The sequence below is a fragment of the Anas acuta genome, chromosome 1 (assembly GCF_963932015.1).
Source record: "Anas acuta chromosome 1, bAnaAcu1.1, whole genome shotgun sequence".
Taxonomy (NCBI): Eukaryota; Metazoa; Chordata; class Aves; order Anseriformes; family Anatidae; genus Anas; species Anas acuta.
Genome location: NC_088979.1, coordinates 174,488,237 through 174,504,703, shown reverse-complemented (window position 1 = coordinate 174,504,703; position 16,467 = coordinate 174,488,237). Strand labels below are relative to the sequence as shown.

At 35.8% G+C, this 16,467-nt stretch overlaps 1 protein-coding gene across 1 annotated transcript in view; it reads left to right on the top strand.

Moving 5' to 3' along the window:
* Positions 1-15,132, top strand: part of CNTN1 (contactin 1) — a 249,365-nt gene extending 234,233 nt beyond the window's left edge. The window contains exon 24 of the mRNA XM_068669412.1: positions 12,757-15,132. Coding sequence (XP_068525513.1) covers positions 12,757-12,836 — 80 coding nt within the window. The 3' untranslated portion in view covers positions 12,837-15,132. The remainder of the gene's footprint in view (positions 1-12,756) is intronic.
* The last annotated feature ends 1,335 nt before the right edge of the window (positions 15,133-16,467 follow it).

Sequence of the window (16,467 nt, the reverse complement as noted above, 5' to 3'; positions counted from 1 at the left end):
GTTCTTGGTTTTTGTGGCTGCTATTGCTATGCTAGGCTAAAGCATTGTCAGTTTGCTGTAGATGTGCAATTCTAAGCACCTGCTGAGTTACATCTTTCACTGGTTTAAGTACAATAACGTCTCTTTCAAGAACCCTAACTGGCCCTAAGGCCTAAATTTAGTTATTAAAACTACAGAACTTTTTAACAAATGTAAGTTAAATTTGAAAATCAAATATAAAAGAATTTAGAAGTGTATGTTATTTCTAGCTTCTTGTCCAAGGCAGAAACTTTTTTTTTTTTTTTTTTTTTTTTTAATGTTTTCCTCCTCTTTCTCATAGAAAACCTAGGCACAGGCTGAAGAGGGAGGTAAAACATCCTGACAACTTCGCTCTCATATAGCCAGTCACCCACCTTCCTAAGGGATACACAGTTTATGTTGAGTGTGATATGAAGGAAGTTCATCAAACACAGCCATTCTTACAAGCATTTATTTTTATTGAGCATCTTGAAAAGGAAGCACTTATCATGAAATTACTCACTGCATTTATACTGAGCTGCATTTTGTCATATCACTATAATCACTGTGAACTAGTAGTATTTTACTAGTAGTAGTTATATTTTAATGACCAGTGCCTGTTAGGGGTCTATTAGAGGTATGGAGATACTTTTCAAGACCATTATAATAAATTCACGAGTTACACAATTTTAGATTCATTCTTGAGATACCATAACCAGTTGAAGATTGGAACTACTTGTTTAACCAAAGGAGTCAGTTCCAATGGCTAATAATAGGCTTATCTGTTTTCTCTGAAACAAATGAATGGCTGAGATTATTTTTTTTGTCCCTTTTATGCTTTTTGGATTGCAATGCTTTCTCATAATGCTAGTATTAATGCAATCAAAGCAATCTTGCAGTCAGTCAGAACTAAAACCATAGGGTACTTTGTTCTTTTCTCACTTCACTTGTGTAACTGCACTGGCCTCAGTAATTAACTAGCAGTTAATTTATGCCAGGGAAAGGAAAAATAGAAGCAAGCTCTCAAATCTTAAAATTTCATCCATGAGGGAGGAGGGTAACTTCTTATATAAGAAAATACTGTGAAAAAAAATGAAGACACCATGAACTTTCACCTTCAAATATGAAATCAGGCTAATGTTTCATTTTAAATAGCAACATGGACAAAAAATTGTTTATATATTGTATATGCTTGCAGCAAGAAAACAAAATTACAGCCTCTCTCTTTACACTACTTACGTATAAATATATATATGTATATGTATATATGAATAGTATTTGCCAGAGGCATATTTTATGATCCTGGAAAAATATTTACTTTGAAGTATGCAGCTTTTTCAAAACAAAATGCAAAATTTTTACCCACAGTAACTCACACAAACATTTAAATTATTTTATCTTTTCATTTCTTTTTATTATTATTACGCTTTATAGGGGATATTATTTATTGCACATATTGTTATCAAGTAAATAAGGTAATCATTCATTTTTCATGCAGAACAGTCATAATCTTTTGATCATAATTTGAAAATGTCCCTCTGTTGCAAAGATGGTTGCAGTAATAAGAAAACTAAGAGGAGAAAACAGGTAAAAATCATGAGAAACGCTTATGAAAAGAGGCCTCTAACTAGAGGCATATTACATGACAGTGCTGTGTTACTGATCTTGGAACTGTTATGCATAAGGTTCTACTAAACTAAGAATATACATCCAAAAGAACTCTCTATGAGAATTATAATTTTCACAGTGCACTTGACAGTTTTCTCATGACTGAAAATTAAGTAGAAAATACTCAGAACAACCTCTAACATGGTACATAAATCTGCCTAAAGCAACTTGCTTGGTTTTCTTTTCTTTCTCTTGATTTTCCTTCATCATGACATTTCATTTCATTACAGTTCTAATTTATTAGTGGGGCCCAGTTTCAAACCTTACTCTAAGAATTAAGAATTGGTAACTTCGTGCATTACAATATATTGAGTGCTAGAACAAATATCAGAACAAGCCATATTTTCCTTAATTTATTTGCTTTTTCTTGTATTTAAACTCAACAGTAGGCAGACTGTGAAAATGTTTTCTTATCTGTTTATATTTTTAGTATGCATGATCCTGTGATAATGCCAATGCTGTTAATTTTTTCATTTATGTTTATTTACATGAGAAAGTCTGGATGCTTGGGAAGTATGAGTGTAACAAAATTTCATTTTTAGTTGTAATGCTCAGAACTAAGCTGTGCAGTGGTAGTTGAAAGCCTTTATAACTAGAAATTAGATGTGTGTACAGAGATTTAAAACTCAACAGAATTTCCAGAGAACACACGAAAAAAAAGCAGTATAAGTTATTCATTATCAGAATCATGCTAAAAAGACAGTATTGTTATATACCAGAAAACAGAAAAAGTGGCTACTGTCTTTTAAAGGACCTTGCAGCTTCCTCCCATGCATTTCTTTCATCTTCAGTCTGAGTTGCTACATGCCCGACTGTGAGCTTGGGAACTGCCTGCAAATTCCCAACTGATGGCTATTTCTTGGTCACGTGTGCTTGGGAACTCTGTAATGCCTTTCAACATTAGCAAAAAAAGAAATTTACCTCAACTTGAGACACTTGAGACACTTGAGTTACGTTTTAACTCATTACAGGTCAGAGATTTTTCTAGCAAGAATGCTATAGAAAGATGTAACTGTCACAGAAAACATATATTTTTAAACTGTTGTTGGATCTCAAAAAGTAAAGCTTCTAAAGATTCCAAAAGATGTTTGAGAAAGATACTAAAAAACTACAGAGAAAGTCAAATGAGGGTACCTCACAGGATGAGGAGTGCAAGAGAGGCAAGGAATCTTCAGGCAGGCTAAGGATGGTAAGGTAGTCATGAATAGTAAGGACAGTAAGTATGAAAATATTATTCACTTTTCTTCACAGTGTGAGAACAAAGGTACTCAGTGAAAGCAGGCAGCAGGTTGAAAACTATCCAAGTAATACTCTTTTACATGGCACAAAATTAAATTGTGCAACTTCCTGTGCCAGGATGTTGCCCAGGACAGACTTGATAGATACTTGCTCCATCACTGCTTTATTTAAAACAATGTCCTATATCCAACCTTTGACTGAGGAGCTACTGACTGACAGAAGTAGCAATGAATATGAGATGAAAGTTGTATTCCATGTGCAATGAATTCATTTTTCTTTCTGCTACATTTGTTACAGACCACTGTTGGAGTCCTGAATGGGACAGGCCTTTCTTCTGACTCACTGAGGCTGACCCTATACTCCCAGCTTCAGTAAAGTGTACTATGAAATGCTTGAATAATATTTAGTTGACAGACAAAGGATTAGTTCTTTAGAAATCCTTTCATACTCTTTTTACTGTTCTCCGCACTTTGGGTGTTACTCACCAATCAATGTCTGACTTCTAAAATGAGAAGAAGAAAAGTAAATTGAGCTTCATTGTGCAGTTAGGAATAACTTTTCTGAAAAAAAATGGCAAGATTTTGGCTGCTACTGTTTCACTAGGGCCATCAATTCATCAATGAATTAAAGGTGTAGCATTCAAATTCATTTTGGCAGTTTTTCTTCTTCATTATTTTATTTCCTTATTGAGATATATCATATGGGTATTTTAAGCTTTCTCATTAGAACTACACAGGAACACTATATTCCATCTCTTTTATGAAACAAATTGCTTGTTATTTTACATTTGATTTGCCATTAGAAGAAGATGGAGGAAATGTGAAAGTTCCATATGTATTTTAACTCTTTTTCCTTAAATGTAGCAATATAGCAAAAGGCAGAAATCACAGAAAAAATCACTTAGCCCATAGAGTGAATGCCAAGATTAGTATTTTGCTTTAATATAGTAGTTCCTTTGATGCATAATGATTTAATTTTATACAAATGCATATTCTACTTTTACTTCTTCGTAGGGCAACTATTGAACTATATTTATACAGTATTTTTAATTGCTTTGAGAAATCAAAGGTAGCCAACTGGTGTTTGGAGTGGTTTAAAGTAATCTTTGGAGAACTCATCTCATTATTTTTTCCCCTTAATAATCTAGACAGGATAGCAGAGGTGATCACAGGTATGAAGGGATGAAGAAGGGAATGCCTTCTAGCCAGAACCAATTCTTACATGTTTTAATTTTTAGTAGCAAGCAGTGGAACTGCGTTATTCAAGTCCTTGTGGTATTTTTTAAGTTCAGTGGTTAACAGTGTTCACAAACTTCACAAAACACAAACTTCTCAGTTTTGTGTACCTAACCTAGACAGACTACTTTTTTTTTTTTTTCTCGGTGAGGAGAATGATCCAGAAGTCCTAGGCTAGACACCATCTCTAACACATTTTTTGTTAAAACCTCTCTTGTGTGACAGAAACCAGTGATTTTCTGACAGATGCCATTAGTGATCTTTTTTTCTAGTTACTTCACTGGCAAAGTCCAACTGACTTCAGAAAACCTTTTTGGTAATAAGGAAGGCACACATCTCTTTAGTTTATTATTAAGGAAGTACCACCGAGTCCAGTTCCTTTAATAAACACTAAGGTTATATAGTTTGGTGGCAAGAGGCAATCTAACAAGTGCATAATGGTATAAAGAACAAAGATTATAGATCCAAGGTCTAGATAATGTCAGATGATATCACATAGGGCAGTGGCCTGAAATTATAATTTGGGAAGTTTAGACTAGACTCCAAGAAAAATTTCACCAAGAAGTGAAATTTCAGCACTGAGACAGGTCACCAAAGAGCATGTGCTTTCTTCATCTTTGGAGATTTTTGTGTCTCAGCTAGGCAAAGCTGACATCCAATGTTGGTGACAGGCCTGAAGTGGGAAGTCAGACTAGATGGCCCCAGGAGCACCTTCCAACCAGCCATTTTGTGCTCCTATGAACTGTATAACTTCTGAACTTTGATGGTACATTAAATTATGTTTCATTAGAAGCACAGTCTGTTCTGTGATTATTTGGCAGCATTGAATTCATGTAGATGGATTTGTTACTATGGGTATAAAGCATAGATAAAAGCCATATATTTGCTAAATCAAACTTATCTTTTAAGTGCTGGTGACCATATGGGAAATATTTTTGTGTATTTTTGCCTCCCTTTCGTAGCTGTATTAAGTAGTACATCTTATTACATACTGAAATGTTCCATGTCTTTTTCAGAATACTTGAAGGACTTAGATGTTAATGCCATATATTAGGACTTAGAGGTTAATGCCATATATGTCACTTTCACCATGCTCTAAAGCCTGTTTGATGACTGGATAGCATATGGCCAAATTCATGAGCGTCATACCTGCTCCATACCATGTGTGCGAGTCTTGTTGCACTCTGAGGAGGGATGTGCAAGGAGGCCTCTCCCTGCCGTGAGGCAAGCACTGTCATCCAGCCCACTGAGACTGGGAATGGCTGCTTTTGTAGAGGCTGAGAGCACCACTCTTCATCTTGTGATATGTAAGAGCTTCCAGACTGAAAGGTGAAGACTTCTAAGACAGGTTTTAAAAGTACCTCAGTATTTATACATTACATCTGTTTCCAAGAACATAGAAAATTCCAAAACTGGAGTATTTTTCGATCAATTCACCACCATTTTGCACCTAAAGTTCCTGCTGTTCACCCGTTTTACTATGTGGTTGTAAAAATTTGAGCTATTTGCAAGTGAAAAGGAGTGACTTATCTGGTATATACTTGGAACACATTTACTTGTAAAAGCATTCACAAGTCCTTGTTTTCTTGAATAAGGAGGAGCAGGTTCCTCACTCAGAAATCCCCAGACATACCAGTTCTCCAAAGATCTGCCCTTTTTCTTCTTTTCACGGCTACAATGAAACTTTCTCTTTTGGCCTCCCTTTTTTTTTTTTTTTTTTTTTTCCTGAAATGTTATCCCTTTCTGATTAAAAACCTGTCACAAGTCACTCAGAGGAAGATCAATTTCCTCTTAGTGGTTATCAACCATAATTTCTGAGGCAGTGCAGAATGTATCCATGTGGAACATTCACGGCCAAGTGTTTTGCCACACCAGACAATTGGTGTAATTACAAATGAGCTTTTCTATATGGACAAGCTATGAAAACTTGTTCCAGGCTCCTCTTGCTGCTTCAGCAGTTTCCAGCAGCAAACACTTCTTAGCTGAACACATGATTCAGCCTTACTTGGTCTGGCAGTAATGCTGGTGCTTCTGGTGAGCCAATTTGTCAGGAGTGATTGCTTGCAGTGGAGAGACAGAGTAGATGCTGGGAGGTATGACGAGCCTTTATGTCACAGAAACTGTCATGAAACTCACAAAATGTGCACAAATACAACTTTTGCCTGGGTCACAAATGGGCCTCCACAGATTTTTCTTGTTATTATTTCCTGAGTGTACCACTTTAAAAATACTTTTTTAATAATGCTACCTGTGGTCTTCTACTTAACTATCCATGCAAAATAGTCTGTAATGAGCATTACAGATGTGAAAGGGAAGAGGGCTGATAAATAATTCACATTTATTGAAATTTACTAATAGTCTGCCAACTGAATATTATCTCATTTTGCTCAGAGTCTAATGCATCTTTTCATGTTGGCAGACCAGGTCTCCAGCAGGGCCAGAGTCAATAGAAAAGAAGCCCGTGCAGCTGCCAGTGGGCACTGCCAGCAAGTCAGGTGCCATTGCCAGAGCAAAACAAAAAAGTTCACTTGGCTCTGGGATATGGCTTCTCAAGCAGAAGAAAAAAGACTAACACAGTGGGTGGACAAACCACCCAGACCACCAGTAGTCCTTTAAACATGTTTGTAATGCTCTGTCTCTTGTTCTTGTAGAAGTTTTAAAACTGTTCTAGAGCTACACAGAAAACATTAGCACAGCACAAAGCACAGGCAAATGCACAGACAGCATTATTGCCAGCATACACATCTACTCTGCTGCAAAACTGATTCACAGGGCTGTGAATTACTCTGTAGAGCCTTTCTTGAAATGTTCATGGCATAGACAAGAGGAAAATTTCCTCATACCTAAACAAAGGTATTCCTAGACAAGGGAAAGTTGGACTTATGACTTAGCAATGCTGCCACTGATGCTAGATAAACATATTCTAATTAGTTCAGTTACTTTCCATTTCCATGATTAGGGATAGAAGAATTTTAACCATGCCTGCTGATATTTCCTATTTCTGTTGCGGTTGCCTTTCATAAAGACACAGTTTCTGTCTGGGACAAGTGCAATTTTCTTTTCAGAAGGCAGTTCACAGGTCAACGAACCCACACACTTATTTTATGCAATTTAACCTAAAAAAACGTATTTTCTCCCTTCCCAGTTTACTGTCCTGCCTGGATAAATATGGAAACACTCAGAAAACAGATATTGATGAAACCTAGTAGATAAATTAATGACATTTTTCAGAAGATCTGAGCAGGCAAAAATACCCTTTTTTTTTCTAGTTGGCTGAGTTATTTCTCAGAGAAATGGACATGCTTAGTTGGAAGCAAGGAGAAACAGAATATGAGAAGGATTTTAATTTACCTTTCTTAAACTAAAAAGGGGAAATATAGAAACAGATCATTCTGATGGACAATGCATCTTGGGCATCTTCTCCAAAAGGAGAATATTATTTACAGGAAAATTGACAGGAGTTCTTTCAAAAAGAAATAATTTTGCAGAACAGGCACAAAGGCACACTCATTTCTTAAATATCAAGAATAAAACTTTGTTCTGCTACAAACTTAATTATGAATTATGATAAAATATCGGTTCTGATAAGAAACATTTATTTTTTCTTACTCACTCAATAAATTTATGGTAGTTTCTGTCATGTTGCACCTACTGTATCATTCAGGTAGTCAGTCTGCGTCTATGTGAACAGCTGAGATACTCACAGAATTCACACTCCTTAAACTAGAACAGTCATGTAGACATTCCCAGTGATGCTCAATTCCTGGAAACTAGAAAAAAAAAAAGATGTAATTTAATGCAAATTAAGTCTTGAACAATCATTCCTGACAACAAAAGGGGAGAAAGAGGTTTGCCACAACAAGATCAGCTTATTATTAGCCAAGGAACAGCTTGAAGTTTGTGTACGTTGGCAGGACAGACACTTTCTCACTGAGAAAGAGAAGTTATTTATGTATGACAGTTTCACAGATGACCAGTAACTAATTTCCTGGTTTGCAGACCTGATGAAAGTAAGATTTCTAAATAGTCCTGTACATTTTTTTACAGTCCAGTATAAGAAGGATACTAATGTTGGGAAAAGGACCAAAAATGCCTTATCTTTAAGATAAGTAACATTTAAAGAAAATAATGACATATTTTTAATATCAAGTCATTGCAAAGTCTTGGGAAATATATAGATGTCTGAATTGTTTTAATGCTTGTTTCATTTAGGCATTAATTTCATTCCTTTTGAATATAATTGGAAACATGTTGCCTATTGTTCAAGATGTCAGTAAAATTTGAGATCTCCAGTCATGTCTAAAATTTCATCCTAGACTTTATATAATTGAGATGGCAATGCAGAATATAAAATACAAATAGAAAGCTGTGGATTAGTGGGACTTTACCGGGAGTTCCTGTGATATGTAAAGGTCTTGCTGAAGGCAAACCAGTCCAGTGGTAGTTCCCTTCATTTGCTCAGGTAAACAGCCATTCATGAGAAAGTTATCCCTAAAGGCTGCTGAGAACAGAAGGCAGGAAAATAGTTATGATAACTGCATGCATCACATACAAATTGTATTCAATTTTAAGCTATGTTCTTTGTATATAGTTTAGTCCTAGGCTTAAAAATATCAACTACAGGAACTCTGTAGCAGGCAGTAGTAAGGCCTTCATGGGAATATAGGAAGAAAACAAGATTTCACAGCAAATGTTTAAGGTGGCTGGAAAAAAAAATGCATTTAAGGTATGTGATTCATGTTTATTTGAAAGAAATGAGGAATCTTAATCTGATGTCCACACATAGTGAGTTATTAGGAATGGTAATTAGGTCATGTAATACTCCTTCAGTTTTGTCCCCTACTTTGGTGGCTGTAACTTGCATGCAGGCTGGAGACATGATACTGGTTGAGATTACAGAACAAACACGACTGTTTGAAGAATGAAGAAGGAGAATGAAGCTTTACATGCTAAATATATCCAGCTCATACCTGGCTAGACTTCAGGAGATGTTCAATAATTATTCTGTTTTAATTTACATCCACATGTTTATATCTGCATATTCACTGTGTGGCATTTCTGGCATTTCTCTATTTTTTAAAAGATTGTTAAAACTGACAGATCACAACTGCTTTACTCTATTGCACAGAATTAAATCCTATGGTTTTTACTCAGGCAAAACTTACATTAATTTCCATTCATGAGCTACAGGAATATATGGGCCTTCATGCAGTGGTGAATAATATTTCAAGTAAAGTATGGCTCCTGACACGTGGGTCCATAATCTAACAAGAAGGAAAAATAATTAAATAAAAAAAAAAAAGAGAGAGAAGAAAAATTTAATGTGCATAAATTTAATGTGCATTTATTGTCCTAATGTTCTGTTCTGCTGATGAGTTGTCTGAGGGTAGGATTTGCTTCACTGTGGAAAGCTGTTTTAAGCATCTGTGCACCAGTGTCTAAACCTTGAAGAAACTGCTGCAATGAGGTAAACTGCTAACTCTCAATTCTGGAGCTAGTTAATGCGTCTCAGAGGAAGACTTATTATTCCTTTCTCTTTGTAGAATAGTTACATGCAAATAGAAATTTCCTCATACTTGCTCATCATAGAGCTTCACTCAGAAAACTTTTCTTCATTTTTTCTTTCATCAGAAGCATTCAAAATGGGACTTTAGTTGTGTCTTCCCAACTGCATTTTCCTGTTCTGACAAAGACAGAATACATTTTTGTGGATATTCTTAGATCCAGAATCTAGAACATATTTTCTGTGGCTATTATTTATTCATTATAAATTGATATTTGTGTATAGAGACTACAAAAAATATTCACATCTTATAAATCACTAAAAGTACGAATAAATATACTTTCACAATTGCCAAAATATAATAGTTGTTATGTATGAGAATACATTTGAACATAAGTTTATGTATGTCTTAAGGATAAACTTCCTCCATTTATGGATACTTACAAAAGCAATCTTTTTTTAGTATTTTCTTTCATTTACCTTTTACTGAGCTGTACTGTGTACAGCTGATTTGAGACAATGGAGAATGATTTGTTGGTCTCTTGTCTTGTTTTCCAAATGCTTGGATATCAGAAAGTACTTCAGAAGAAAGAAACCCTACAGTATTAGGGGAAACAGTGGGAGTGGGAGCAGAGTTTTTAGAGGTCAGAAGCAAAAGAAAGCTGAGGGTGGAGTTTAGTAGTGGGGACAGAAAAGAGAGAGAAGCAGCAGAATATCATCATTTGAGTGAGTAGCAGAGTCAGGAGGAGTTAGATAGTGGACTTGGAGGGTGGAGAAGAAGAGGAATACAGCTGAAGTTGAAAATAAATTATCTGGGGAAAGCCCTAAAATCCTGGATTCATGGCAGAGATACTGTGGAGTTTCTTCCTGGCTGGACAACAGAGAAACCAGGATGATGTAAAAGTACTTGTTCCCACCTCCTGTGGCAGAAAAAAAAGAGGGGGAATAGTTGGCTCCATCTCTGAAGCTGTTTTCTGAGTAGATCTCTGATGCAGTTTGCATAGAGCTTCAGCCATGGGTCAAGCCTTTCAGTCTGCCTTTCTAGTAGCACTTAAATTCATTGCTGAAGGCCTCCTGTAAACAGGTTAGGCCTTCCACTTGCTAGCGGCTTATGGTCCCCTTTCTGTTAAATGACTTGCACCATGAATCTTGCATATCTTGTGTGGTATTTGGCCACCTCATAAGTATCCTTCCATTCCTGGGGTGGGGAGGGTGCACATAGATTTTGGCTGAAAGGTGTCTTTAGACCCAGCTCTTTATTCTCACCATACCAATGCTCAGGAATTAGTTGGGAAGAACTGTATTTAATAAGTCAATTGTAAGGAAAGAAGAATAAGTGTTCTAGTTTGAGATATGATCCCAACTGGATTTCCAAAGAATTGCCTGGGAAAAAAAATAAAAATGTTTGGAGCCAAATGAGGACAGGAGATAGTGCTATGAACATGGGCAACTTGCAAATAGTACAAGTATTGTACATCACAGAAAACACTGAGTAGAAGGAAGTCAAACATATACTGTGTTGAGACATTTCATGAAAACCCCATCAGAAACAAAATCCCTGCAATTATGCATGTAGGAACCACAAATGAATGATATCACTTTCATATACCTACAACTGACTGTTGAGCTGATGAATCCAGGAGTTTTCTGTTTTGGACTTGGCCCACATACTTTATGAAAATTGTTTTTGTTATCAGTCAGTTTCATTTCCATCTAGTTTCCTTACTTTCTCCTTATTATTGTGGGTAGGAAATACTGCGAGAAATAAATGCTTGAGGGAATTTACTGGTATTTATTTGGCCAAATTCACACTTCAAAACAGCATTTTTTTCACACTTTATCTTGTTTTGCTAATTTATAATTAGTAAAGTGCTTTACTAATAGGAAGTTTGAAAATGAAGAATTAAGCTCTTTACTTATACTGAAAGATGCAAATACTTCTCAGGCAGCTACATAAAACCTACAGATCTGTCTTTCTGGAAGCCTGAATAAAGTTGGAGAAAATGATGTGATTTATGTGGCCATTCACATGCAGGATGTGAATGCTATTTTGGGACTTTCTATAAAAGAATGCTTGAAATTTAATGTATTGTGCTTGTCGTTAGCTACATTAGGACTACCTGCTGAAATCTGTGCTGCTTGTTTCACGTGATACCTTTTCAGTCTGTTTTTGTCCTCATTCAGAGGAACATTGGCTAAGGAGCCATCCAGCAGGTAGGTTCCAGCAGTGCCTCAGGATTGTTGCCACCAGTTGCAAACTCCTTAGTGTGTGTTCAACAGCAATGTGAGCAACAGTAAGCTAGGTCCCACCTTTCTGGGATGACAGAATAGCCCATTCTCCAAAACCTTTGGCCAATCTCCAGGACTAACAGCCAGGCTCACATTCATTATCAATTTGGCTGGGTTATTTTGTCACATACATGCTTCTTGATGAGGAGCTGGTCCACAGCAACACAAGACATTTAACATAATAGCAATTCTTATGCCTGATTACCAGAGCAAGTCAAGTAAAGCTTGTAAGCTGTCAATTAATATTTTTTGTCTTAAAATATTTGTTTAAGAAAGACCCTTGTGACTTTAACAGACATCAGTGTGTAAATGCCACACTGCTAGAAGTCAGCCATCTGGACTTTGTAATCTAGCTGGTAAACAAATGGATCAGGCTCTTTGACATCTCTCAGATTATTGCTGATCATAATAACATTAACATTTCCAAAGGTGTCTCTTTGCTTTGTCACATTTCAAAGACTCCATTAATTTTGTTTTCAAGTGTTTAAATATTTATTTTGACCTTTTACCTCCTGGTATAACCTCCTGGCTTGTTGGACCATCCAAATCAAAATACACTGATGTGTTCTGAATGGCTTTGCTGCTTGTATAAACACACTGCATAAACAACTCTTGCAGAACAAAAGACCAAGTCCTCGGCTGTACTGAGAAAGTCTCTTTGTCCATTTCAGATTATGCATACAGGTAGGAAGCTGTGTTGAGATATGCCAGCTGGTTTTCTGGCCTTCATACCCTGCATTCTTGCTTGCATCCAAGGTTGTTTCTCCACACTGAGAGTAATGCTGAAGTAAAATAACACTGTGCTGTTATCTGTTCGATGTGCAGGTGCCACTGCTGGAGTACCGACTCTGCTTCTGGGCCTGGTGCTGCCTACCCTCGGTGTCCTTGCCTACTCGGGATTCTGAATGTAGCTGGATTTATCTTGTCCTCAACCGAACGCAAGGAACTCCCCTTGAAAATGAGGACTGCGACTCTCGATTCCTGTGGCACCATCCTAAGCCAAATAAATTACACTTTAAAATAAATCACCCTACCAATTTCCTATGAACTTTAAGAGGACTGAGGCATCCAGGAACTCCTTCATTAAGTAAATCAACTTTTGAAAGGATAAGAGATATTTTTAACTTGTTCCAATATGCCTTATAAAACACTTATGCTGATCTGTGACAGTTGCATGATTCGGTCCAATGGGGCAAGTTACAGTGTTAAAACCCAATAACATAGGCTGTACAGTGAAAGTAAAATCACCATACGTAGGTGCTTTAACTTGAATAACAAATTGTGAAATATAATAGAGATTGAAATGTTGATTGTATGTGATAAATGTAAGAGTACTACGTCTGTCTGTACTATCCTATATGTTTTGTGTACTGCATATTTTTGAATGGCCCCATCATCATTTATTGGGATTACTGGTTTTTAGAGAGACAGTCAAAGCAAAAACATTTTGTTTATTTTTACAGCTATATTTCTTGAGGCTATTGGATACAATTTGAAGGACCTGAAATAAAAGTCAGTTACAAGGAATTTTTTTAATATGTTCAGAATACCTGAGACACTTGTAGCATGCTCACCTTAAAGGAATTTACCTGTACTTTACTGACACTGGATTTACCATATTCTTTTTTTTAAAAATAATTCTGTTGAAAATTCTGTTATGGTCATTGTTCCTGATTTTAGGAGTGAAATGTCAGCTTTCAGGGAAGCAGCATAATATGTTGGTTTTGATTTAGTATTATTATATTATTATTAAGGTAGCAATATAACAGTTAGGAGACTGAAGATGGAGTCCGCGCTAAAATCAGCTAAATGGACCATGAAATGGTAGGAAACTTATGTTATTTTTTAAATGAAAAGATTTAAAATAGAAAAAATAAAAAGATATACAGTAAGTGGCAAAAACAGAGTAGCACAGTAAAAAAAATATATTTACATTTCTATGCTGCAGATACCAGATGTTATCTTCCTGTAGTGAAGCGTACATTTGGGAGAATTATATGCTTTTTCAAGAATTTGATATTATTCTAATGTTCATAGTGTTGTAAATAAGAGTTTTAAAGTTCTGAGACTGTTCCCCTATTTGGTAGAGTACTGAATGATCCAACTGTGTGTTAATACATGAGTCAGATCCCAACTGTTAGTTGAATTTAAATGTTTACTATGGCCTTGGTGAAATGGGAGCTCTATTAGAGATTGAGAATGTTTTTGTTCTGACTGTATCCAGGGTGTTTCAGTAGTTTTTTGTTTTGTTTTGTTTGTTTTTAAAGAAATGCACATTCCTTACATTTTCCATGGTGTGCTGGGAATTAGAGTGTGAATGTTGAAGAAACACAGTGATATTGAATCAGCTGGCTCAAGTAATAGTGCAATGTCTGATGCTTCAAGAATTATAAGCTTTGAATCATATTTTATTAGCACAACCTTGCTGGCTACTTAGAAATAGATTTTATCTTTTTAGAACTGATACTGTAGAGGTCCATAATAATAATATTTACATGAAGCAAGAGTAGGTCTATTAATAATTTACACCCCTTTCTTTAATTTGTATAATTTTGTACTATATATTTACATGTAAAAGTGTAGAGTCTTCATTAAGGAATATCAATAATATTGTTTTAGTTTAATTTTAAATATTTGTTACAAGATGAAAATTTTTTAAATAGGTGAAAGTGACAACTTCCCTATAGAGGAATGTCAAAGTGTCAAGCACTACTGAGTTTCGTAAATTGTATAATTATTTGAAAGAGAAATGAGCTGTCTTCATACATGAATAACAAATATGCTGTAAGCCTTCTGTACAAAAAAAAAAAATAATGCGTTTTATTGTATTTCATTTGGTTTGGTTCTTTTGCAGTATGACTCATTTTTATATTATCTACAACCACAACTAAATCTTTTGCCAAATGCATGATTGCCTTTTACTTTTCTAATACATCGTGTAAAAAGCAGCAGTGGTTAGTTTTTGCATGAAAATGACCTGGGAGGGAAATACACTTTTTTTTTTTTTTTTTTTTTTTTAATCAGCAGCACAGATGAGGTAGGTCTCACATACTGATCAGGTAGTTCAAGGTTCTTCATTGTTTCACATAATTGTATAGACTTGACTGGGATCTTCAGTTTCAAATTGTTGTCAAGAAAAACTAACTGATGTATCACCTGCTTTAAAATGCAAGGTTCTTAATTAAAGTTTATATAGATAGACATATTTGTTGTTTCTTTATATTTCAGGAAACTTGATATTACTATTATTTGATACTGATGAATATTGAACTGTTTTTTAGTTAATTTTTATCTTCCTTTTTTTTTTTTTTTTTTTTTTTCAAAAGAGTAGAGCAGGACTGTGCTTTGTCCTTTTTATGAATGAAAAGTAAATTACAATTAAATAAATGTATCAATGTTACTCAAGATATAATAACTGTCTTTTGAATTGGAGCTTTCTATTTTTATAGTAATGTCACCTGTAACAGTAAAGGTCTGGATGGGATGAGGTCCTGTGTATCTCTCCCCTGCCTTCTTGTGAATTTTGCAGGAGATATGAGCCTTTCTGGAGTAAGGGTAGCTGTTTTATTATAGGTGATACAGAAGGATTTTCCTGACTTCAGTGGCTGAGAGTCTCCTGAGAGCTTTTCAGCATTTTTGGAAGGAAGAGTTAAACAAGCAGAGTGTTTTTTCAGGTCATGTTTTCAACTTCAGTAGATATATTACAAAGAAAAGTGCCTGAAATGGGAAAAGTTTGTATTGATTCGTGCTTTGTGCAATCACAATTTCCAAGAGCTCATACCAAAAATAACTGGCTGAGAGACTGATAGCCTTTGAGGGATCACCTTCATGTCCTAAACTGTAGAAAATGTACCATGATAGAAGTTTATCTGTTGGTGAAGCTGACGATCATACTGCAGAACTTGGTTGCATTTACCTTCAGACATACCAAATGAGAAGTGTTGATGGCAGAATGTGTTTCATAGAATCACGGAATCGTTTAGGTTGGAAAAGACCTTCATGCTCTGCACCTACAAGATTGTCTAGTCAACTAGAGCAGACATCAGACATGGGGAAGAAAGAGGTTGTAAGTGTTTTGTTTAGCTATGTTTTGGATTTTTGTTCTTGGTCTCCAAGAGAAATAAGGTTTTGATTCTCTATCTACCTGCTAATAATGCTGAACCTGTTGAAGAGTGGCGGACAACTTAAACAGCTATCATAAAGAAATTCATAGTCTGAGTAGAAGGCAAAGACATAAATTAGACTTTGCATCAAAAGGGTCTGCAGCCGATGCTGGCATTACCTGTTCCGTCTGGCCTGCTGGAAGCCCAGCCAGCAAACACCTCACTGCCAGGTAGGGCTCAGCTCGCCTTGCTCCTGGCAGAGGAAAACTGAGATCACTGCAGTGCTTGGGCAAGAAGGGGAAGAATGGGGCACAGAACAAACATCCATAAGAGAAAAGGCTTCATTATTTCCACTCTTCAAACAACTTTTGTTTGTTTGTGAGACTTCTTTGTTTCCAGACTTTGGAGCCTCTAGCTACAGAAGATTATAAGA